Below are 27,203 nucleotides of genomic sequence, written 5' to 3'. Positions count from 1 at the left end.
TTCATAGAATTCCAGTAGTTCCAAAATCAAGCAAAACGTATCTACTGTGTAAGTTTTATAAAGTTCCATGGATGCTAAAATTTACAGCCCAAAAATCATATATTTGAAAAAGATTAGAGCAACAGTTTTAATTATTCTGGAATACTTAAAATTTCTCAAACTATAAAATGTTATAAATTGATTTTTGTTAGTTTGAACATTTCTGATAATTATGGATTAGTTGCCATTCCTCTGAACTAACCCCAGGACTGTCATGCACAAATATTACATCTTCCACATGGCTCTCATTGGTGCCATTGCACACGCAGTAGTTGCTGACAACTGGAGCTCTGAAGCTGTGACTGGTATCTTGATCGACCTCTGGATTAATGCCACTTCCAAAGACAAAACTTGCCAAGGCATGGTAGTGTGCTAACAGCACTACAGCATGCACCAATTCAGCCAGGGACCAGCTGTTCTCCCCTGCTTTAAGCAATTTCTGAAAACAAAGAAAAACAGTATTTATTATTTTTTGTGATATCAGGCTCCTAGTACAGACAGTCCCCAACTTAAGATTTTTCAAAGTTACAATGATTCAAATCCGTACTGTGCTTCACTTTTTGGCTAGACTAGGCTATGACGTTCAATAGCCCCATAATCAGTCCCCACACCGATCTCACTGCCACACTCTCTCCCCACAGCTCCGAGTCAGTCCTCACACGGATTCCACTGCCCTTTATCGACTTACGATTTTTTTTTCCCGACTTACAATAAGAGTGCCGGAACATAACCCCATCATAAGTTGAGGACTACCTGTAATTCAAACGTCAGTGGAAAGAACAGATGGGTTCCCGGGCTGCTGGTTATCAACCTTAACAATGTTTCAAAACAGAAAGTGTAATGGTGTGCAGATGGAACAGTTCACTATATTGGCACAATATATTTTTTAAAGTGTTTCACCCAAAAGTACTTTTTCAGAAATTTTGGATAATATGCAGGAAGAAATCTTCAGCCCCCCAAAAAATTCAATGTACACAATGACTAAGTATTGCATTTGGTGGGATTACAAAATTGTTAAAAAGGACTGAAAATATTTAGAGTAATGATCATCATTAACTGATTATTTATCACAAGAAGGTTAACCTGAATTATTTCTCTTTCACTCTCTCCATAGGCACAGACTGATTTACAAAGCATTCTATTGCTGACCCCCCATGACAAAAGCATTTTATATGGTTATAAAAATGGATTTAAAATTTTTTTTTTAAATAACTCTCAACATGGTACCTGGGTGTACAAATCTGTAGGTTCTGCTTAGGCACAGAATATTTTAGCATGGCATGCAATGTCTGTGAAAATTGAGATGGGCTGTCAGTGAGGAAAGGGCAATGATGCAGAATTGTATTTAAAATGTTGTTATTCATGTCTTTGCTTGGTGAGATCATCTAGCAGCAGAATATGACGATAATTGAGAGAATTTCAGGATGCTTCCCATGTCCTGGACAAAACGGTGCACTAAGTGTTGTCTGTTGGAAGAACTCAAGCTCCAGACATGAGCTTGCACAGGAGCTGATGTCCAATCTAGTACACTGCATTTGGCATTATTGGAATGGAAAAACCAAAACAGACTGGGTGATCACTTTAAGAAGCATTTGAGTTCAGTCCAGGTGAAGCAACACCACTCCCCACCCTCCCCCCAGCTTTCTGATGCCTTTCACTTTAATCTTCCACCCCACTCTTACTGACCTATTCTTAACTGCCTAAATTATTGCAATAAAAGCAATGTAATCACCAGCACCCAGTCCAGACTGGGAACTTTTCAGCCTTCCAAACACTTCATAACTCCCTTTTAACTGTAGTAATTTCACAGTTTTTAATGTTCCCTTTTTTGTGTTCTCTTTCAACTTCCCTCATTATTCAACTGTAAAAACTGAAAACACAATGCTGGAACGACTCAGCAGGTCAAACAGTGTCTTTCATACAGTAAAGATTTTTAAAAAAATACATAACCAATGTTTCGGGTTTGAGCCCTTCATCAAAATATGGAAAAATGTTGGCCAGTGTCTGAATAAAAAGGTAAGGGGGCATAGGGGGAGGAGCATGGTCGCAAAGGCAGGAAGTAATTGGTGGAGAAGGGAGAGAGGGGACAGGAGAGAAGGGATAGGTAGGTGAATAGAGAGGAAAGGGGATGGAGAGCTGAGGGAAAGAAGACAAGGGACAGGGGTGGGGGGGGGGGAGGAAGAAAAAGGGAGAGCAGGTTAGCAGTAACCAGAAAACTCTATGTTAATACTATCCAGCTGGAGAGCACCCAGACAGAAAATCAGGTGTTGTTCCTCCAATTTATGGGTGGACTTAGTGGGATAGAATAAGGCAATGAATAGACAATGGAGTATGGGAGTAGGACACAGAATTGAAATGGTTGGCCACTGGGAGGTCCCCGTCACTAGTGCAGGCAAAGTGAAGGTGCTCAGCGAAGCGATCTCCCAATCTGCAAGCAGTCTCTCCAATGTGGAAAAGGCCACAAGGAGTACCGGATGCAGTAAATCATTCCTGAAAGGCTTGTTTAGGGCCCCGTACGGGAGGATGTAGGAGTGCAAGTGTGGCACCTCTTGCAGCCACAAGGGAAGATGGGGATGGGTGGGGAGGAGCAATTGGTTGGGAGCGATAAGTGCCCAGGGAGAAGTTTACAAAGATGGCGTTCAGAAATGAGGTCATGCATTCCAATGGAGAAGATAGCTTAATTTCAGAGATCAGTATTATAGATTTTTAAAGATTTGGAGCCCATATTTTGATTATTTTAATTTGAAAATTTGAAACTGGTTGTGTGTGGCTGGATCTCCACATTGAATATAAATAAATGATTGAAGTTGTTCTCCTTTTCTCTTTTCTTTCTCTTTTTTTTCTGGGGAATGGGGGAGGGTAGATTTAGGTTAAGGGGAGGAGTAGAGTGGGTTGGTGGGGGGGTTAGGTTGTAGATTTTTTTTAGATCTTGTAGTTTTTTTCTCTATGTAACCACGTAAATTGCTTTTTGATATTTTGTTCATTCTAATTCTGTAATTATGGTTATTACTTTATTTTCTAATAATTTTTTTTTAAATGCTCAGGGAGCAATCCCTACAGAAGGCAGAGAGGGGAAGGTCTGTTTGGTAGTGGAATCCTGTTGTAAGTGCTGGAAATTTCAGAGGATAATGTGCTGGATGCAGAGGCTGATAGGGTAATAGGTGATGTCAAGGGGAATCCTATGTTTGTTATATCTGGGGACAGAGAGGGCCAGGGGAGTTGAGCAGGAAATGAAGGCGATATAGATGAGGGCTAAGTTGACAGTGGTGGAGGGGAAGCCACGCTTGTGGAAGGCAGTAGACATTTCAGAAGATCTGGACTACAAGACCTCATCTTGGGAACAGATGTGGCAGAGAAAGAAAAATGGCAAGATTCAACTGAATGGATGACCTCGTGCGCTTTATAATGCCAAGCAGACCAGTCTAAAAAAGATGAGCCACAGAAACTGTTGCAGAAGCCAGAATCTGTACCAACCTGAAATGAGAAGCACCTCAAAGGCACTTTGATTCTGATTTAATGTTGTTTACTAATAATGGTGAGCATAATTTTCTACAGTTCATCTGAATAATCTTTTGGCAAATTGAAGAGTTGCCTTAGGAACCAACTCACTGTTCGTTTCTTGTATGAAACGAACACAAACATATTTCACACAAATAAAGAATTACAATTCAGATTGTAATCATCAATGGCCTGGATTGGATTACTATCAATCATCCACTCAGAACCCAGAATAAGTCTGGAGATGAAGGTTAGGGGGTCAGAGCAGCCAGATATATAAGATAATTGTCAAGGTTGAGGGTGAATCAGAGCACAGAGGCAGCTCACAGAAAGGAATCCAAAGAGATAAAGTTGTTGATTAAATAGCCAGAAAGATTCCCAGCTCACTCTACCTGAAAACATGCCAACTTGTACCACTGCAAGGAGAGTCCAATTTTTTTTTTTAATTATAAAAAAAATTAGACACAGTACAGTAACAGGCTATTTTGGCCCACGAATCCATATCGCCCAATTTACACCCAATTAACCTACACTCCCAATACGTTTCGAGCAGTTGGAGGAAACTGGAGCTCCTGGGAGAAACCCACGTGGACACAAGGAGTGTATACCAACTCCTTACAGACAGCACAGATTCAAATCCCAGTCCCAATCACTGGCAACTGTAAAGGCATTGTGCTAACTGCTACACCAACCGTGCCACCCTGATTCCACATTAAGGAAGAGTCAATTCAGGAAATAGCTAAAAAAATACTGAAGACCGGCTCACAAGGCCAATCGATGGCCAAAGACCCCACTTCCAAACAGAGTAAAAATGAACTGAAAACGATTATAAGTTTATAGCACCTGTCATCTCTCAATGTCCCATAGACAGAATCATTATAGAAACTTCAAATACATTATTAAAAATTTACAATATTTTGCTTTCTCAGAAATATCTAATATAACCTTCATGTTTATTGGGAGGGAGAAATTGATAGAGATGTATAAAGATGAGGTGCAGAGACAGATCAATAGTAAGAACCATTTCCCTCCAGAATAGAGGTTACTATATTAAAAGGAAAAGGTCAGGGCAAGGAGCAAGAGGTCCAGAGAAAGAACATTTTCTACTCAAGTGGTTGAACTTGGAAAATATTGCCTGACTGAGTGATGGAGGCAAGAACTTTCACAGCATTTAAGTAGCATCTAGACAAGCACTTAAATCTTCGTCCGCGAAGCCAAGCCAAAGAGACAAGCACTTAAATTATCAAAGCAGAGAAGGCTCTGAACCAAGTACTGGCACATACAAGCAGTACAGACAGGCACTTGATGTCACTTTTCTGTACTGTTATGGGCCCAGAGGACCCCAAAACCCAACAACAATTCAGATGTAACAAAGAAACAGCAACCTTATTACATGCAGTTTGGTTTTGTGAAAAAAATGGGAAAATTTTGGAAAGATCTGAATATATTATTGGGACAAATTATGAAGATACAGATAACAAAAGATCCCAGAATATTTTTGCTTGGTGATTTATATGACATTGATACTAAATTGAAGTTAGACAAATATCAACACAATTTTTTTGAGTGTAGCAATAGCGGTGGTATGGAAATATAACATGGAAGTCAGATAATTTTATAAGTTTGAGTACATGGCATACAAAAATTCAAAACTGTAGACCATTGGAAACGATTGCTCATAGTTTAAGGAATGAACCTGACAATTTTTATGATTTGGAAACCATATATGGATTTTATCAGTAAGAGTCCATCCACATCCTCCATAACACCCACTCCTCCCAATTAATATGTACAGGATAGAATAATATGTTAAGAATATATGAATAGTGAATAATAAATTCAGGTGTTTTTTCTTTCTCTCATCTTTTTCTTTGGGGGAGGGGGATAAAAAGAAAAAAATTATATCATTTTTATTATATTGTATTGTTGTATGATGAAGAATTTATAAGTATGCATTGATGCAAATGAAAAATAAAATTTAAAAAACATATCTATATACAACATAAAATATGATATAATCCATCAGAGTTCATTCGAGTTTTTTTTTAATCAAGTTTAACTGCAGTTAAGATTTCCCTCTGACTGACCATGCCTCAAAAATCTCTAAGCAGCAATGAAATACTGCACCCCCAAAAAACTAAATATTCCAATGTTTCCTTACATTAATTTATTTTCAACATTGCTCATGGGATTTTTGAGGAAAATAATAATGTAAAAAACCAAAGGTGGCTAACAAAAATAAACTCGAAGTTATTGAAACAAAGAGCATGTGATCCCAAAATGAAAACAGAGTTGATTAGGAATGCATTTCATTGGGGCAGTGTGTGTTTATGATGCCTGATCATGTTCATCTAATTCACAAACATTAAAAGGTTTAGGATATTTAAGATTATATACTTGGTGAAATAAAAAGCTTTTCTTTTCATCCAGGCACACATATTATTATTTTGCTGACTCGTACAGAAGTCCACAAAGAGCCCTCGACCATTCAAAGTTATTAGAATATTCAAGATGTTTTACCTTTTTTTGAAACTTTATTTAAAGTTTATTACATGAATAAAACAAAGAAATTACATTTAAAGAAAAAATAAAAATGAAGTAATTATTGCAACACAACATTAATAACCTAATTTAAATCAATCTAACCCCCCCCCCATTTATACGGCCACTAAAAAAAACTATATATAAAAAAAACCCACCCTTCCCCCAAAATAAAGAGTGAAGAATTAATAAAGTTAGTAATATTATATATATAAAAAACTCACAAAAAGAAAATAACAAATAAAAATATTAATTTAAAAAAGTTATCAAATCTAAAATATCACACATAAAACATATTTAAATCAGACTTAATTGCAAGTACTTAACAAATGGAGTCCACTTCAATTTATAAAAAGACATCTGATCTTGAATTGAAGATGTTTTACCTTAATGTGTTCCTTAGTGATGAGCCAGGGTCTGTGGGCAAGGATTTTATTCACTTCGTTGAGGTTTTTCAGTTTCTGGGGGATGTACTCCAAACCACTTAGCCATTCACTGTCTCCACCCACCTGCAAGAACTCATTTATATGTGTATTTACCAGATAGGAACATTGGTGCCTGGCAGCAGCCTAGTTGAAAGAGATAAGTAGAAAAGTCAGTAGCTGTATTACAGACTGAGGACAAGTATGATGTACAGTTAGGTTTAAATTTGATACCCCTGCTTCACCTCTCCCTCTCACCTCTTTATACTGGCTAATCACCCCTCTACACTCAGTCCTGATGCAGGATCTCAGCCTGAAACATCAATCATTCCTTTATCTCCAGCAGTTTGTTTTTTCTTCTTCAGTTCCCATCTTAGATTATGAATTGAAAAGCTTCCAAATTATGGATGTGGGTATCAGTTAAGACATGAATCTTTATTTGTTTTTTCTAAATCTCAAAAGAGTTTCTTTCTTTTATGTTAATACTCAAGTATGCAGTGTCACATAAAACAATGGGTATTGGAAGAGTGGCAGTTTACATTTTTAGTGTTAATAGTTGATTAATCTGTAATGTATGATTAAAATGTAATATTTGTATGTACGGTATTTTACTTTACCATTATTGCCAAGTAATGTCTGTGTTCGAAGGGGAGTGGTCCATCCATGCTCAGTATATAATGCTGAGTACGAAGAAAAGACTCCAGATATTGCGGGTGTAAACCCATGATCTTCGTGGTGTTGTCGGGGTGCCCAGTGGTGGAGTATTCCTCAAGAAATATCAAGCTGGGATGTCCATCCACAGGATTATCTTGTGCAATCTGTGGAAGGAAGCAACAATCACACACATATAATTAACACTTTTTCCCCTTTGATAAACAGGGAAATTTAAAAAAAATATGCTTTAACATGACCAAAACAATAAGGCATTCTCACCAAAAGCAGAGGGAGTGCTGAAAGGTACAGAGAAAAAAGGTCAATGTTTATGAAAAGCTAAAGATTTCTTCCTCAAAATTACCTTTTAGTAAATTGAAAAATAATTATAGAACAGATAAGAAACATTGAGTCAGACACTGCATTAAATTACCTAGTGCAAGTCTATGCATACTTGAGATATTGCAATTTTATTTACAGTTTCTGGCAATTAAATTTACACAGTCTCTTACATCTTAGAAGACATCAAAAAGTACTTAAAACAATGAAATGTGTTGACATGCAATCATTGTGATGTGCAAGCACAAGAAACTTCCAGAGCAAACTGATGGCAACCAGATAATCAATTGGAACAAATAATGTATTGACCAGGACAAAGGCTGCCACCCCAGCCCTTCTCTGAAGTGAAGGCATGGAATTTTAATAGCCACATGAGAGAAAACACAAGGTCTCACACCAATTCCTCATCTTAACTGGTGCATTGCAATATAGTACAGAACTTTTTCAGTATTGCATTGAAGATTTGCAAGGAAGACTGTGCTCAAGTCTCTGAGATGGGAATTAAGCCCATCCATTCTATCCAATTCCTCTTGGGATGGCTCTCCATTGTTAAGGATCACATATCTGATTTAATCCACCTTCATCTGATCCCTGCTGAAAACAGCCATAGTCCAACTTTCCTCTTTATGAAAACCACCTACATCTCCAGAATAAATTTCAAAGAAATAAAAACCCTGACTTTAATAAAGTAATTGAAAGCTTTTTAGATGGTTAAATTTTAGACTAACTATTTATCTGCTGCATGTCCGATTTTTCTTTTAACATCTCCACTACCAATCCTCAAATTTATTTTGCCTGCAAGGAGTGCATTGATATTTGCCACCCATACTGAGACCACATTGCTGCCTCTTCCTGGTTCACAATACTAAATCATGCCCAAATAATCTAGACCACACATGTCAAACTCTGGCCCGCGGGCCAAATTTGGCCCGCGATATAATTATATTTGGCCCGCAAGATCATTTCAAAAATGTATTAGAGGTGGCCCGCCCTGCAGCGAGAGCCAATGCTGTTTTTTGGTAATGTCACCCCCACCGTCCTCCCCCTTCATTGCACATCCTTTCCCATTGTAACACGAGAAATTGTAACACGAGAAGTCTGTCGATGTCATCAGCCGGCAAGCCAGTTGGAAGGCTCCCCGCACAATCAGTCACTTCTCCCTCCTGTCGAGCGGTGCGGCGGATGGGCGAGCGCCTGTAATTTCCTGTCGGTGCGACGGGCATGGCAGGCTGCGCACGGCCCCCGGGCAGCGCGAGCCCCGCGCAACTGGCACCGGATGGCCCTTCCACAGCGCGAGCGCACTTCTCCCGGTCGCCACGGCCTTCAGCGCTTGCACCCGCGCGGACCCCAGGGACGGCTCGTTCGGCCCTGCACGTGAAGAGAGAGATGGTGGCTATCCGCAAAGGCTGATCGGCAGCGCGCTGGGGCTGAGTGGGTGGGTAAGCAGGGGTGGGCAGAGGGTGCAGGTGAAGAGTAATGGGCAGGGGAAGTTATGGTGGTGCGAGGGGCAGTTAGAGGGAGGGATGAGTAGAAGGAGGGGTGGATAGGGAAGAGGTAAAAGGGGAGGGGCAGGGCGAGTAGGGGAGGGGTGATTAGAGGGTGAGAGACGGGTAGAGGGAGGAACAGGTTGAGGGAAGAGGCAGTAGAGGTGCGAGTATAGGATGGGGTGGGTAGAGGCAGAGCGAGTGGAGTGAGGGGTGAGTAGAGGTTGGGTAAAGGACTGGTCAGGTAGAGGGATGGTGGGTCGAGTGTGAATAGAAGCCTAGAGCCTGAGGAGTGAGCAGGAAATGCTGAGTCCTGATGCAGGCCAAAATGGACACAGCCTATGAATGCTGACAACATCTCCACAGGGATCAAATATGTTTCCCTCAGGTCAAGCAAAGGGTGAACTTGAGCTACCTACTCCTGACCTGTAACATTATCCTCCTAAAGTTATATCCTAAAGTTTAACATTACATATGTTGAAAGAAGAGAAAACATGCAGATGTCGTTGAAAATTTTCAATAAATATTTAGTTCGGCCCTCGACTTAGTCCAAGTTTTTAATTTTGGCCCTCTGTGAATTTGAGTTTGACACCCCTGATCTAGACCAATGGTTTTCAAACTTTTTCCTTCAATCCACATACCTCCTTAAGTAATCCCTTTACCATAGGTGCTCTGTGATTAGTAAGGAATGACTTAAGGTGGTATATGTGTGTGTGGGGGGTGGGAAAGATTGAAAACCTCTGTTTTAAACATACTTAAATGACTTGTAATGTGCACGGTTTCAAAACCCCTAAGGAAATGGGTCAGTGACAATTTTTCTCACGCAAAATATTTCAGTAACAATGGAGTCTAGAGCAGTGATTCTCAACCTTCCCTTCCCACTCACATACCACTTCAATAATCCCTTACTAATCACAGAGAACCTATGGCATAGTTATGTATTTCTTAAGGTGGTATGTGAGTGGAAAGAAAATGCTTGAAAATCATTGATCTAGACCAGGGGTGTCAAACTCAAATTCACAGAGGGCCAAAATTAAAAACTTGGACTAAGTCGTGGGCCAAACTAAATATTTATTGAAAATTTTCAACAACATCTGCATGTTTTCTCTTCTTTCAACATATGTAATGTTAAACTTTTTCTTATTAAAATAAATGTTTAATAATAGTTTTGGTTAAACTCTTTCCAGAAGAAGCATTAACAAATGAGAAATAAATAAAAAAATTAAAAAAAAAGAGAAATAAAATATTCAATAAATAATATTTCTCTATAGCCTTTAAGCTCCTTTTAAATGTATTTTTTTCCACAAGCCAACAAGTCAAAAAAATAACAACTTGCTTCAATGAAAATCCAATCTTTCAACTATGAACAGTCCAAAGTTAACCAAATAAAATATTAATCCAAGCTTAGCTTGCTACACTGTGATTTACTCTGATGCACCTGGGTCTAAATCAGATACTTGGCATCTCTTCTTAGATGCAAGTTCATCAAACTCTGGGGTCAGAGTTTGCCTCCCACCTGTCTTGAAAGGTCCTGTTTTCTGTCTTTCGTTTGGCCATTTTTCGTAAGGGGTTTATTACGTGAGTTGGGCGACAGGTCGCAGATGCTAATGAAAATAAAGAGAGGAGGTGGGGGCGATTAACGGGCTGATGGGCCGGCGCCAACGTGTTTGCAAAGCATTCTGGGATTTGTAGTATTAGCTGTGCATGCACTATACTGGCGCGGTGGCCAGCAGGCCAGCTCTGATGCACATTTGATATGATCTTGCGGGCCAAACATAATTATATCACGGGCCAAATTTGGCCCGCGGGCCTGAGTTTGATGTGTGTGATCTAGACCATCACCAGGTTCATCTTTCCACTTCCACTAAACAGTTAATCACTCACCTGAACTGACAATCTCCCATGCTATCAGTCACTGAGTGTTCCCCTCTGCAACCTCTCTGTATTGCCTCCACCACCAGGAGCACATTTGATTCCTCTGGCAGGCGAGGAAATTACCCAATCTCCAAAATTGATCCCATATTATCCACTTTTCTCATGTCATTTGAAATTAACTTTTTAAGCCACATCTTTTGATACCAAAGGATGATTTACTCTATTTTTGTTTCTGCCTCTAAATGCACTATCCTCCTCCAATATCTTCATTGTTCAGCTCAGCAAGATTGTTGGGCATCTCACACCATCTTTTTTTTTTAAGACATACATAATTGTATGCCCACGAGCCTGCACTGCCCAATTACACCCAAATGACCTACAACTGGTAAGTTTTGAACAGTGGGAGGAAACTGGAGTTCCTGAAGGAAATCCACGCAGACACAGGGAAAAAGTACGAACTCCTTACAGACAGCATGGGATTTGAACCCATCCTGGCCGTGGCACTGTGACAGCAAGGTACTAAACATGCCACTCCTTGGCCTTCTCTACATTTCCACACTTTGCATTGGTAATGGAATCAAAAGTCCCACAGCCTGTTTCCAATACCCAGCTCCATCTCTCCACAAGTATTTCTCCATTCTCAAATTGCTTGAGCAAAAACTAGTTACGATGAACAAAAAAGTTATCCAGTGATACAACAATCTTCTTTGATCAAGCTCATCAGCTCGGTACCTCTGCCAATGGCTCCATATTTCCTGATCCATCTCAGGCTGACAGAGCCAGTTCATAAGGTCTACCATTTTCCATGTGGTCATCTTACAACACTAGATCTACTTCCATATCACTACCACTGATTTAGCCAACATACTGCTTGTTTTCCAATTTTTTTTTAAACAAGCTTATTACTACTCCAATTCTTACTATGCCAAGTTCAAATTTATTTTCACATGTACCAAGATGACGTAGAACATTAGAGCACAGTACAGGCCCTTCAGCCCAAAATGTTATGCTGACCTATGTAAACCTACTTGACAATCATCTAATTTTTCCCCTACTTCACACTCATAATGCTTAATTTTTCTTGCATTCATGTGCATATCTACGAGTCTTGAATGTTCCTATTGTACCAGCCTCTACCACCACCTTTAGCAATGCATTCCAGGCATTCACCACTAAAAAAATTAACTCCGACATCTCCTCAACTTTCCTCTTCTTACCTTAAACAGATATCCTCTGGTATTTGCTATTGTTGCCTCAGAAAAAAAGGTACTGGCTATTCATCCTTTCCAAGCTCCTCATAGTTTTATATACATCTAGAAAGTCACCTCTCATCCTTCATGGCTCCAAAAAGGAAATCCTCAGCTTCAATCGTGCTTCATATGAGGTTCTCCTATCCAGACAACATTCTGGTAATCTCCTCTCCATGCTCTCCAAAGATGCAATGCAAGCAGTCCAGCCAGACATCTCATACACAGGGCAGCATACATAATATAGCAAGCAAGACAGAGTATAGAAGTGCAAGGTTGCAGAGAGCAATGAGTTAGTACAGATCAAAGACAAGTTTTATGATCGCAAGGCTCATTTGGGAGTCTGATAACAGCAAGAAAGATACTATCTTTGAATCTGGTTGTGCAGGATTTCCTTTTAAAAAAAAATCTTCTTCCCTTCAATTGGGTGATGTGAGAACATGAAGAGTGTGGTCAAGGTGGCATTAATCTTTTAATACATTGGCTGCTTTTCCAAGGCAGCGAGGGGTACAAGCAGCCAATACCTGCTGTTAACTTCACTGCCCTAAATCCAGATCCCATAAACCTGTTTCTGTTAAATATTGGCTTATACTTTTAATGTTTGAAACATTAACATCTTATCTTATGTACAAATCTTTTCATAGCTCTCTCTCACATATCTGCAACCTCTTCCAGTTCTACACTATCTTACCACTTACAATTTATACTAGTTTAAGTAATGTATTTATACAATGCAGAAACCTCCTATCAATGAAGATTTCTTCTTATTTCATTAACCCACTATCCAATTTGTTTTTGTTCCAATGCAAATGGAATCTTGTATCTTATAAGAGAGGCAGATGAATAGTGGGCCCAGCCCATTACTTTCCAATGCTGCTTATCATTTGTAAGCCTTAAACTATCAATATTAAGATATTACAGAATATATAAAAATTACCTCTATTTCTGGTATGAAAGCAGATGGTCCACATGCCAAGGGTTGAAGGACCCTTGCCCCATTTTCCTGTTTATAGAAAGAACACTGTGATTAATTGTCAAAAAATTATGTTGAAAACCCCATAAGCCCTTTTTCCACTGGCATCCCAGTTAATTGGCTGTACAGTGTCCAGGATAGAAAGTAGTTTGTGCTGCTTCCACTTGGCCATCTTAAACCAGGACAATAACTGCTTTTCCACTGAACACACTCATCCCCAGGGATCAGAGAAAACACCTTTGGAAGGGATGGAAGTTGTTCTCTTTCCATTGGTTTAATCAGCACGAGTTGGGGTAGAGGCCGTCAATCTCCGGTGTGATTGGACGTCATTTGACGCTGGCATGCTGATTGTTTTCCTTTTCCACCGGACCCTTAACCAGTTAATTCCTGGGTCAAGGTCCCAGTGGAAAAGGGGCTAATGATGCTTGAAAATTCTAGTGCACGTTAGGGCTGGTGGAATGTGGAATATGCTATGAAATTGGCACATCAATCCTAGCTTTAATAACAGACCAGACGTTGGACTTTCTCCCCTGGTCGTCATCTCTTGGAAGGTGGCAGGGAAGGGTGAAGAGGAAAAGGAGGGTTTAGGAAGTGATGAGGAGTGCAAATGCCATCTGTATGGAACTATGTATGCAGGCTGCCGTGGAAAATGAGGTTGGGTGCTGATGACCAATGATAGGCATTCTTAGTACTACCTGGTCCAAACTCCACTGCAATGTCCCAAAAGGAGCACTGGACAGAGAGTATTATGTCATCCAGAACCTATGCCCAAGGCAGAAATCACAAATGGGCCACAAGAGTAACTAATGACAGATGGTCAATTGAATTTTCATAATGATGCAAAACTACTTGGTGATCATTAATAGGAGTCACCTTAGGTGAAGAGTGGTTAACAGAATAAAGAATCCATTAGTTCATTTCCAGTTTCATGATGCTTAAAACTAAACTACTTTTTGCATCTGCACTTCCAGGCAAGACTTCCCTCTAGTGCAATCAACTCAGCCTTTACCCACATCTCCTCTATTGCCTACACAATCTGCCCTGATCCCCTCTGTCCTTAGTTACACAAGGGCAGGATTCACCTTGTCCTTACTTACCACACTACCAGACTTTACATCCAACACGTTATCCTCTGCATTTTCCGCCACCTTCAATGTGATCCTACCACTGGAGACATCTTCACTTTTCACAAGGGCAGCTTTCTCCAAGACTCCCTTGTACTCTCATCTCTTCCCACAAATCTCCCCCTCAGTACCTACCCCTGAAACTGCAAGAAATGTTATATATGATGCCCTTGCTACCATTCAGTCCCCCAAACAGTCTTTCCAAGAAATGCTTTACTTGTGAATCTGCAAGGGTCATTTATTACATCCAGGGCTCCCATTGTGGCATCTTCTCCATCAGAGAGGCTGAGAGGTCGTTTCATTGCTGCAGTAAAAGGAACCTCCATTGGCCAACCATTTTAATTCCACACATCATTCCAACATCAATACGTCTATCCATGGACTCATGCACTGCTAAATAAATGCTAACCTCAAATTGTAGGAAAGGCACCTAATATTTTGCCTGGATATTCTCCAACCCAATGGCATTAACATAGACTTGTCTAGTTTTTGTTGAGGCCCTCCCTTGCGTGCCTCTCCTTCCCCATCCTGCTGTCTCCTTTCCACCAGATCTCTAGCTCCTTCCATTCCCTCTCCATTTAGAGAGTATCCCCTTCCCCAATTACCTCACCTTTTTTTCTTCTTACTCTCTCACCATCATTCACCTGTTACCTCTAACCCTGTACTCCTGCCCTTTCCTCTCTCCTCTTACCCCCACTACCATTTTTTTTTTAAATTCAGGCATATGTCTGATTCATACCTTGTTGAAGGGCTCAAGCTCAAAACAGTGGTGATACTTTTTGTCCTACAGATGCTGAGTATCTCCAACACTTGTGTATTGCAAGATAATCAGTGTCTTCAGAATTCCCTGTTTAACTTAATTACAAAGGTTCTGAAATGGGTGCAAACATTTCTTCATATATGTTCCATCTTTTAATTGTGAAGAATAAATTTGCTTTACTGCAACTATTTCCTTTTGTGTAAATCTGCCTTTATATAGAGTCTTTTGAAAAAGATTTCATTAGTCAGCCATTTTAGAAAGCAGAGAGAAATTTCAAAAGTTGCTAGAGCTTGTGATGAGTTATTAATGGGACTTTGAAAATGTGTTTTTAATGCATGAATAGTTGTACAATGCACTCTGTAGCAAGCATGCAAAATTTTCTCTATTCATCTGGCCAGTGTGGACTTAAAACTTAAAAGTGTTCATTTAATGGACGTGCAACTATTTGGCATCAAACACACAAGCATTTAATAGCTCCTTTCACACTTGCATCCCACTAAATTGGTTGTTCAGTGACCTGGGATAGGAATGGGGGGGGGGGGGGGGGAGATTTCGCTTTTCACACTTGACCACTCCTAACTGGGACATTGAACGCTTTCACACTTGCAAGGAGCAATCCCCGGAGTTAGGTCTGTTCTATCTTCTATTGGTGATGTCATTACGCATCGATTGATGGTGGACCTGCCCTAAATGTATTATGATCTTATATTTGAACAAAATTAATCATGCCAAATTATAAGGGGTAAAACACAGGATTCTGTTGAGACCATGGTTAAGTGAAAAAAGCCCAGCTCCTCCTCTCCATCCGCAACAAAAGTGACCTCCCCGTAGCCAACCATTTAAATTCTGAATCACACTGTCAAGCTCTCGTCTGTCCATGGCCTTTCTCACTATCCCACCCTGAGCACCTGCAGATTGGAGGAACAACACCTCATTTTTCATCTGGGCACTCTCCAAGCCCAGGCCATGAACATTGAGTTCACTGCATTCCATTAATTCCATTTTCTTCCTGCACTCACTAAAAACTTGGATTATTTAAATCCCACAATCCAATTAACCCTTTGACACTTGCCTGATTGCAACACTATAGCACACAATTTATAAAGACTGGGGAAAAAAGCAATGGTGGACCTGACTTCCCAGAATGCCATTCTGCATAGAAACCCCTCCATGAATGCTCCTTGCATGCAGCCAGGCATACAGTGCTTTCTCTACTGCATGGAATTCTGGGACGGCAGGTCCGCCATCGCTCCCCTCCCAATATTTATAATATGTGATAGTGCTACAAACTTTCCCACACTGTATAAATTGTGCACTAAAGCTATTGCTGTTTATTGTTAGCACTTTCCCACGGTCCCTTAAAGGTTTATGTAGGTCACAATACAACAGAGGCTGAAGGGCTTATATTGTCCTGTACATAAATCTTAATTATGTTATAATTAGGTATGATCCATTTTGTTCAAATACAAGATCATAATACATTGATCAAGATTTAGGGTAGGTTCACCATCACTCGATGGGTCATGACACCACCAATAGAAGATAGAACAGACCTAACCCCTGGGATGGCTCCTTGCAAGTGTGAAAGCGTTTAGTGTCCCAGTTAGGAGTGGTCAAGTGTGAAAAGCCAAACCCCCATTCCTATTCCAGGACACTGAACAGCCAATTTAGTGGGATGCAAGTATGAAAGAGGCTTCAAATGGACAGTCATTTACAACTTCCTGTTTGACATTTTTTTTTAAAACTCTTAATCTTTTCACTTGCTTCCTCTCATGACTTAATGCAAATATAACTCTCACTTAATCAATAGTTTTACATCACCTTTCAATTCAAAAACAATGCTTGAATCTTGGGAGTATTAAACTCAATAACTACATCATAAAAATTTAAAACCGGTTTAGTTGGATCATGGGCTGGAAGGGCCTGTTATTGTACTGCATCTACAAAATAAACCCACATACATTTAAATCATCCAAATAACAAGGGCATTTTTTTTCTAAGTGTAGATAGCAGCCTCACTTTGGACACAATCTGGTTGCGCAAAGCCCAGCTAACTACATCATTCTGAATCCGATTCCAAACTGAAAGTTAAAGACACTTCACACAGGAACTGGAAGTCCATGTTAATCAGTTAGCAAAATAAAAAAAGTAATGGCCATCCATATATATAAAAATAAAATCTAGAAATTAACTATCATTGAATGATATTGAGAGCTAACAACAAAAAATCAATTTGACTAAGATACAAGCAGTTGATCCTATTAAATGAGTGAGAAGGAACGATGACAAAGGAAGTATAAACAAAGACTGTTCTGATGGTCCAGTGTTACAGTCCAAGTTCTGGGGGCAACAAACTATTGGTCATTGGTGAAACAGGACTGTTTCTAGGTCAAATTACAGAAGTATTCCTTCAACAAGTGCAATTAACCATTCCATCCAACCAAATAAAAATGGCATTTCCAAGTTTTGCATTTAGTTTCCATAATACCAGGTGGAGTGGAGATTCACAACTTGCTCAGTAGGCATGCTGCCTTCATTTTATAGACAATATTGGTTCCAAGGTTTAAATTTTTGAAATAATAAATGTCAGTAGTAAGGTCAACATCAGAACATAGAACACTACAGCACATTACAGGCATCAGAGGTATAAAGCAACACCAAATGGTAAAATTCCCATTATCCAGCACCTATGGGGGATCATGGATGCCGGAAACATGAATTTTCCTGTTGAATGGGAGTCACTCTTAAAATGCCAACCTAATATACCTGCATTGAGAATATGCCATTTAAAATACAAAAGACTGCAAAATATATACACTAGTAATTTTTTTTTAAGTATTACAGTGTTTAATTATGTAAAGTTCACTTTAATCAAGTAATTCCTGTAATTTACAAAATTTAAATTTGAACCTTGGTCATTGGCACTATAAATGTTACGCTAACCAATACCCTAACCGTGCCCCCGTCATAATTAACCCCTTCCCCCCCAAGTTTACAGCACAATCCTTACTAATATACTTGATACTAATAAAGATATAGACTCTTACTAGGCAGCGAGAGGGATACAATTTAGGAGTCACTCCAGTGACATCGACCAGCTTTTCATCTTGGTGTCATGGTCAGGCCCTTGGCACAACCTGACTCACCTCCATACCAGTGCCCCAATCAGGCCCTCCACACAACCTGCTTCACCTCAACGCCAGTGCCCCAGTCAGGCCCTCCACACAACCTGATTCACCTCCACGCCAGTGCCCCAATCAGGCCCTCTACACAACCTGATTCACCTCCACGCCAGTGTCCCAGTCAGGCCCTAACCATGCCACCACTATACTTAATCATCTAAAATATACTCGTGCATACGTCTGTTGTCCATGCAAATCAATATGGTGCACTCTAGAAGTGTCCAAGGAGGTTCAGAAGGGTTAACATTTGATGCTGAATTTCATGACCACATTGAATTTCAATTAATTTAACCTTTAAGGTCATATGAAATTCAAAAGTATTTTTTGATCTGTTTGCACTGACTTGTATTACTGTTTACTATAATTGTGGGAACATTTGATGCTAAATGTCATAATAACCACATTGAATTTGACCTTTACGATCATATGAAGTTCAAAGGTTCAGCAAAATAATAATTTGAACTTGCACCAGGGACACCTAAATTAGTTACAGTCAATCAATGTACATTTAGAAACCAACCCCAGTTCAATATGGGCCCCAAAAAAGCAAACCTACATTGGCAGAAGTTCTTCACAAGCCCATAGAGTTAGACAAAGGAGAAAGCAAGAGACAGCAGAGGAACATCAGTCTCACTTCACTGTTGATGCTTCCAGACATGCAAGGAGCAGGCAGCAAGAAACAGAACAGCAGTGATACGCCTGTCTTAGTGTTCAGGCCTCCAGACAAACCAGGAGCAGGAAGCAGGAAACAGAAAAAAAATATATTTATGCAGAATTAGTAAATGCAGACTCATTTCTCCACAAAAACAATTTGGAAAGGTACATAGATGGGAGGGGTAAGGAGGTATATGGTCCAGGTCAGTGGGCTAGGCAGAATGAAAGTTTGGCATAGACTAGAAGGGCCAAAGGGCTGTTTCTGTGCTGTAGTGTCCTATGTTCTAAAAAGGAACAGCCATTTGTAACTTTTTGAAAGAGACTATGAAACTATTCAAAGAATGAAGGACAGAGAGGAAGTCACAAGATAAAGATCTGATTCACAATGGAGAATACACAAAGATGAAAATGGAAGCCAAATTACATTTAAACGGCTCCTTAAATTGAAGTTTCTATAGAGGAGGAAACAAAAAAACATAACTAAATTCGTGGATAAGGTAACAACTGAGCAAGTGCTTATTAAGAGGCATTTTGTAAAATCTGATCGTAGAAGGAGATTGAGGCTTTCATGCTGGAGGGGGCTGAGGCAAACACACACGAGAGGACAGAATTTAAAAGCAAAAAGAGTTTGCAGTTGGATGAAACAACTCCAAGACTGGAGGAAGACTTCCAAAATATAAAATGGTACGCCTATTCAGGCATTTCAGTAACAGAAGTTTTAAAGCTTGGGGTGTGGGGGACCAGAAGCCAAATCAATCAATGGGATGATGGGCAAGTGGGATACTGCATGGAAGAGAATACAAACTAACAATCTTTCTTTGGCTTGGCTTCGCGGACGAAGATTTATGGAGGGGGTAAAAAGTCCACGTCAGCTGCAGGCTCGTTTGTGGCTGACCAGTCCGATGCGGGACAGGCAGACACGATTGCAGCGGTTGCAAGGGAAAATTGGTTGGTTGGGGTTGGGTGTTGGGTTTTTCCTCCTTTGCCTTTTGTCAGTGAGGTGGGCTCTGCGGTCTTCTTCAAAGGAGGCTGCTGCCCGCCAAACTGTGAGGCGCCAAGATGCACGGTTTAAGGCGTTATCAGCCCACTGGCGGTGGTCAATGTGGCAGGCACCAAGAGATTTCTTTAGGCAGTCCTTGTACCTTTTCTTTGGTGCACCTCTGTCACGGTGGCCAGTGGAGAGCTCGCCATATAATACGATCTTGGGAAGGCGATGGTCCTCCATTCTGGAGACGTGACCCATCCAGCGCAGCTGGATCTTCAGCAGCGTGGACTCGATGCTGTCGACCTCTGCCATCTCGAGTACCTCGACGTTAGGGGTGTGAGCGCTCCAATGGATGTTGAGGATGGAGCGGAGACAACGCTGGTGGAAGCGTTCTAGGAGCCGTAGGTGGTGCCGGTAGAGGACCCATGATTCGGAGCCGAACAGGAGTGTGGGTATGACAACGGCTCTGTATACGCTTATCTTTGTGAGGTTTTTCAGTTGGTTGTTTTTCCAGACTCTTTTGTGTAGTCTTCCAAAGGCGCTATTTGCCTTGGCGAGTCTGTTGTCTATCTAACAATAGGATCAACTGAAACACATGAAGCAGGAGTATGGGCAGTTGTGCAATGGAACAGTAAAGTCTGAGGATAAGAAAATTAGCTATTTGGGTGACAGAGGGCAAAGGTAGATAATTTTATCAAGAATAGATATTGGAGAGGATGTAGGAACAGAAATGTAGTTCAGAGGTAAACAGATTGCAGATAAGTTGGTTTAACTTGAGTCACTGCAGACAACTGGCAATAGAAGATTTTAAAAAACAAGTTTTTGGGAAGCTCCAACAGCAGCCAACTTAGGTGGATGAAATAGTGACTCATGTAGGATAGACAATGGAAATGTATGTAGGCCATTTAGTCCTACAAACCTGCACTAGCATTCAGAGAAATCATGGCCATCTATAATTCAGTCCCACTTCTCTGTCTTTGTTCCATGATCCTTACTAAATTTATCCAACAAAAAAAAATATTCATCCAAGTTTTTTGTTGGGTGAGAGGGGGCTTGGGAGTACATTGATTTAATAGAAAACTGATATTCAACAGCCTTTTAACCATCGAAACTCAAAAGTCATATTCAATCTGTTCGCAGAATTTAAACCTCTAAATCATGATAAAGATGGCATGGAAAAGCTGGTGACTGTCAACAGGAAATACTTTTCATATACCTAGCACAAAATATACTTCCCATAGAGACCTAACCCAATATCTACTATTTATTAACCAAAGTAACAGTGCCCACACAACAGATCAGAAACATTTATGCACAGTGTATGCTTCAATGAATGAATACACTGCAAATTTCTCTAATGAGATTACAGTCTATCAATGGTGGCCATTGCTCACTTTGTATTTACTAATAAGAAATGCAATCAGCCATATGCAGCTAGCAGATAATGTATTGAATAACAGTGCTTCAGTGGATATAAGCTCCAAAATAAACAGATTAGTGGTATAAACAAAAAAATTTAAATGACCAGCAATAATCACACAGTGATCCATCATTAGTGATAAGACTCATGACACTTGTCTGCAACACACAGCTATGTTCAGGAATCACTAAATAGATTATGGAAAATTACAACAGGCTAAAGCAAAAGCTTTTGCACATCATTTCATTCTGTTTCCACATCGTGATTGCAAATGCCGTCAATGACTAAATTACAATTTTTAAATAAAACTTTAATATCACAAGCTGATTAAACCATATTAAATAGGTATGTTTTTATAACAAAACCAAAATCTACAGATGGTGGAATCTTCAAAAGACAAAGAATTGTTGGAGGAATTCCAGTCAGATAGCATCAGGTAAAAACAGTCAGTCAACATTTCAGGTCTGGACACTGTCAAGAGGGAAAAGGGTGAAATTATGTATATTAAGGGGGGAAAGAAGCAGAGGAGAGTTGAGGTGATTGGGTACAGAACAGGTGTGAAAGATGGAGAGACAGGCATAGGGGAAAAATTTTAATTGTCCAGGAATCGGTAGAGATGGAAACAGTGGAACCAGATAGGGTGGGTGTGAGTAAACATTATTTTCCAAAATCTTTCAAAAAATTCACAATCATTATAGTGGATGAGTTAAGGAAATGGAGCACTGACAAGCCAAAATGTCTTTTCTTATCCTTAGTATTTCACATCCTTGCCCAATCTAACAATAATCAAGTATTCAAAAGAACTATGAAATACAAATGCATCTGAACTTCCCATTTGGCTAATGGTAAACAATTAAAAAAACAGATCTATATCCATCAAGTTTTTCTAAGAAATACCATGTTCAAGGAAGATGCCCTTCTTTTCTCAAAAGGAGGTCTCATACAGGCACAATTTAACCTAATAAAGAGAGGAGGAAAATGGCAGTAGGCTTCACAACATTTTTTTTGAGAGTGTTAATTGCCACTTTGCACCCTTGCCCAAAGCTTGAGGCAGAATGTCAGTTCTGGTGGACATTTTGCCACTTTTAAAGACTGACAAGGAGTTGAATTGCTCAATTATTAATCCACATGTACATTACCCAAGCAGATTAAAGGTCAATAGGAGGCCTTGCTGTAAGCAGAATAAATCACTATTTTCTCCCAAACATCAGTCTCTCAATTTCATTGCTCAATCCTTGGAAAATTTTTGATTTCCTGAAGATGAAGGTACAATTGGGAACACGTGAATTAGTTGAGATTCATGTCCTCTTGTATTTTAGTTAATTCATCTCAACTCGCACATCATGCAGACTACCAGATGAGGAAGATTGTTGAAATGCCATCTAAATACAGATCAAGTCGTCAATTCACATCACATTTGAAATCCAGACAAAAAAAAGTACAACTTCAGTAAAGGTAGAAACTCTGAATCCATCAATTTACACCAACATATAGTTCATTAAGTATAGCTAGTTTCCAAAATTTCAAAACCACCTGCTTAAGTGATGTCTTACTGGTGGCAACCAAATAATAACATTACCATTAGCACAGGCAATAAAACAAGAATATCTGATATATGCAAGAATGGAATGGCAATTGTCAGGAGGTTTGTGAACTTGCACAAATATTGGGTGAACCATGTTAGTCAAGGCAGTTTTGTGGAGGCCTTCATAGAATGCAACAATTTTGTTGAACAGCATGTTACCAAACCTACAAGGGAACACACCATTGTTGATCTGTTCCTGTGCAACGAGATGGGTAAAAATGTTAGGGATCCTCTTACAGAGAGAGATCACAGCATGATTGAATTTCTCAACAAAATGGAGGATGAAATAGTTTAATCTGTAACAAGTGTATTATGCTGGGGTGGTGGGTGGGGGGGAGGTTTTTTTTAGTGTTTTATTTCAGTTATTTTTTTAATTTTTAAAGGAGTTTTTCTTTTTCACTTTCAAGCCGTGAGGGGTGCCACTTCAGGGGAGACTAAGTGGTTACAGCTAATTTGACTTTTGCAACTTTTAATGTTAACGGGCTTAATCATCTGATTAAAAGAAAGTGGGTGTTAGTCTATATCAAAAAGATGAAGACTGAAAAGGAGCATCAGAAGTTGAAAAGAGATTGGGTTGCGCATGTTATAGCAACGTTTTTAAATTCTAAAGCAAGAGACATTGCCATCTTAATACACAAAAAGTTATCTTTTACATTGGATTCAGTTTTTGCAGCGGTGGGTAGAGTACATTGATAAGTTGGTGGTGAATTGTAAATTATTTTTCAGAGGCCTGGACATTGATGAATGTTTATGTACCTAATGTAGATGATGATGTATTTATGGCGGAAGCTTTTTTTAATTTAAATCAGGTGTATGATAAGGTTTTGGTGGTTGGTGATTTCATCTGCTGTTTGGACCCTTTATTGGATAAATCTCCAAAAATGTTGGGGAAAACGAAAATGGCTGAACAGTTGTCAATGGTAATGAAAGAGTTGAATTTGGTAGAGATTTGGAGGAGGTTAAAACTGACAGAGAAAGACTTTTCCTTTTATTCAGCTAGACACTAATCTTACTCTCGAATTGATTTGTTTTTAGTATCACACAAGTACAAGGTAGATTTACACAGGAGGAATATAAAAGTAGGATATTGTCTGATCATTCTTTGTTATTAATTTCTTGTACTGGTTCTGATAGAGATGAAACTACATTTATATATATATATCTATCTATATATATAGATAGATATATACTTATATATATCTATCTATATATATATATATATATATAGATAGATAGATAGATAGATAGATAGATATAGATAGATAGATAGATAGATATAGATAGATAGATATATATACTTATATATATCTATATATATATTTATATATATATATCTATATATAGATATATATATTTATATATATATATATGTGTGTGTGTGTGTGTGTGTGTATATATATATATATATATATATATATATATATATATCTATATAATACGTTACTGTTGAAACAACCTGAATTTATTGATTATATGCAGTAACACAAAAACTTTTTTGCAAATAAATGAAGGGTCGGTGCAATGTAAATTTATTTTGTGGGTTGCTTTAAAAGCATATTTGAGGGGCCAAATTATCAGTTATTCGGCTAAAATTAAGAAACAGTATTTAGTAGAGTCAAGATTTGGAGAAGGAAATTGATAGATTTGAAAAGGTGGTACAATGGGACATTACAGAAGTTTTAAAAAAAAGCTCCATTAACTAAGCTAAAGTTATGGTATAATACTTTACAAACAGATACATTTTAAAAACTGTTACAACAATCTAAACAACGTTATTATGAGTTGGGTGAATGTGCTCATAAGGTTTTGGCATGGCAATTGAAGACGGAACAGGCTTCGAGGACTATTAATGCTATAAGAAATTCGACTGTTACTTATAGACAGGAGATTAATGATGTTCATTCATTTTATGAAGACTTGTACACTTCTGAGGATGAGTAGGATAATGATAGAATTGATGTATTCTTATCTAATTTAGATTTGCCCTCGCTAAAAGATCAAGAGGCTAAGGAGTTAGATACTCTTTTTACTGAGATGGAAATTAAAGAAGCATTGCAATCTATGCCCAGAGGGAAATCTCCAGGCAAAGATGGTTTTACTTCTGAATTTTATAAAGAATTTTATGGCTTATTGTTCCCTCTATTAATGGAGGTCTTGAAGCAAGCTAGTGAAATTGGTTCTTTTCTGAAATTTTCTTTGGAATTACTGTGATCAATGCCTTAGAAAAAGACAGAAATCCATTAAAAGTTGGGTCATATCGACTGATTTCTTTACTAAATGTAGATTATAAGATATTGGCAAAGGTTTTAGCTAATAGATTAGCTAAGCTTTTACCAAGGTTGGTTCATATCGATCAGGTTGGGTTTATTAAGAATTAATATTCAGCAGATAATATTGTTACATTTATGTTTGATTAATGTTTCCTGGGAGCAACCCAACCAAGCTATGATAGTGGCTTTAGGTGCAGAAAAGGCTTTTGACATAGTGGAATGCTTTTTGTTTATTTAAAGTTCTAGAGAAATTTAAATTGGGACCACTCTTTACTGGTTGAAAGAAGGTTTTATATAAGAATCCATCAGCCAGGGTGGCAACAAATGGACATATTTCCTCTTCATTTACATTGACTAGATCGACTAGGCAGGGATGTCCCTTGTCACTAGCCCTATTTGCATTGGTCATGGAACCATTGGCTCAAATGATCAGACAAGATGGTAATATTAAGGGTATTCAGATAAACTCAGAGGAATACAAAATTAATTTATTTGCAGATGATGTCTTAATATATTTGCAGATGATGTCTTAATATATTTAATGCATCCTGAAAAATCTTTGGGATATATTCAAATGCGATTAGAGCAGAATGGTAAAATGTCAGGATACAAAGTTAATCGGGAGAAAAGTGAGACAGTGCAGTTAGTAAATGAAGACTATTCAGCATGTAAACAAAAACATTTCTGTGGTCTGACAATTACTTGGGAATAGTTGTAGATGTTGACTATGAGCATTTATACAGGTTAAATTATTTGCCTTTTTTGAGTAAATTTAAATACGATTTAAATAAATGGAAAGATTTACCAATAACTATGATAGGACGTGCAAATTGTATTAAAATGAATATCTTTCCACGGATACAATATCTGTTTCAATCAATTCCTTGTAAACTTCTGAAAATTTTTTTTCAAGGATTTTAAATGCTTTAATACGAGTGTTTTTGTGGAAAGTTGGCAAGAGCGTCATTACAAAAATTGGCTTGGAGATATGCCTTAGGAGGATTGCAATGACCACATTTTCAAAATTATTATGAAGCAGCTCAGTTAAAATTTATTAATAGGATGTTTGATATTGATCAACATCTGATATGAGCTAAAGTGGAGATGGCTCAGCTTTTTGAACAACAATGTAGATCAATTGATTTATAAATGGAATCCCCGTCTTTTACAAAATTATCATTTACCTGTGTTAAAACATTTAATGGTGTTATGGTATAACAGGAATCAGATAGTTGGATTTAGAGGTAAAATTTCAGCCAGGACTCCATTGTATCAGAATAAATTGTTTCCTTTTTCAATGAATAATCAATACTTGAAATTATGGGAACAGAAAGATATTAAGTTGGTACAGGATTGTTAAAAAGCTGGTTCTTTTCTTTCATTTAATAGACAAAGAAAATTTTGGAATTATGTCAAATACATTGTTTGCATATTATCAAGTTTGTGCTTTGTTGTTAGAAAATTTTGGATGTGAGTTAATGTTACCTTGGCGAATGAAATTTGAAATTTTACTTACTGATGGGAATAAAAAAAGGATTTATCTCAGAAATGTATGCTTTGTTACAATGTAAAATGAGTAAACCAGATCTGTATAAAGCAAGAATTAAATGGGAGGAAGATTTAGCTATTCCAATATCTCAGGAAGAATGGATGATTATGTGTGAAGACAGCATGACTAAATTAATAAATGTGAGATATAGATTAGTTCATTATAATTTTCTTCACCAGCTTTATTTAACCCCTGAGAAGTTAAAGAAATATTGATTTAGTTCTTCAGATTTATGTTTTTGATGTGATAAAGAGACTGATTCTTTTTTACATTCAGTACGGCTCTGAAAACCTGAAACCTTTTTGGTGTAGGAATTTGGAATTTTTGGAAGGTTTGTTTAAGTTTAAACTAGAACTTGATCCAATGTTATTTTTGTTGGGATATAGCTCGATATTGATTTTGGGGCTAAAATTAGAGAAGTTTCAACTTGAGTTTATTCGATTAGCACTAGCAGTGGTTAGAAAGTGTAGACCTATCACTTGGAAAAATGAAATCGAGCTGAACATTCAAAGATGGCATATAGAGTTGCGATCTTGTATTCCATTCGAAAAGATAACAATTTACGTGATAATTATTTTCTTTTATTAATGTGTGGGACCCATATA

General features: G+C 38.5%; 1 protein-coding gene across 5 annotated transcripts in view; it reads right to left on the bottom strand.

The window, feature by feature from the left end:
• Positions 1-27,203, bottom strand: part of LOC138739205 (sestrin-3-like) — a 96,367-nt gene that overhangs the window by 34,534 nt on the left and 34,630 nt on the right. For 2 of the 5 annotated variants that reach the window (XM_069890792.1, XM_069890791.1), the window contains exons 2-5: positions 13,034-13,099; positions 7,118-7,318; positions 6,465-6,647; positions 242-478 (exon numbers count right to left, since the gene is read on the bottom strand). In XM_069890792.1, the coding sequence (XP_069746893.1) occupies positions 242-478; positions 6,465-6,647; positions 7,118-7,318; positions 13,034-13,099 (687 nt within the window). Of the gene's footprint in view, positions 1-241; positions 479-6,464; positions 6,648-7,117; positions 7,319-7,433; positions 7,450-13,033; positions 13,100-22,091; positions 22,111-27,203 lie in introns of those variants that run through there. The other 3 variants (XM_069890793.1, XM_069890796.1, XM_069890794.1) reach the window with 3 other exon arrangements.

The sequence above is a fragment of the Narcine bancroftii genome, chromosome 7 (genome assembly GCF_036971445.1).
Source record: "Narcine bancroftii isolate sNarBan1 chromosome 7, sNarBan1.hap1, whole genome shotgun sequence".
Lineage (NCBI taxonomy): Eukaryota > Metazoa > Chordata > Chondrichthyes > Torpediniformes > Narcinidae > Narcine > Narcine bancroftii.
Note: the sequence above shows the minus strand (reverse complement) of the source record. Positions and strands in the feature narration are given on the sequence as shown.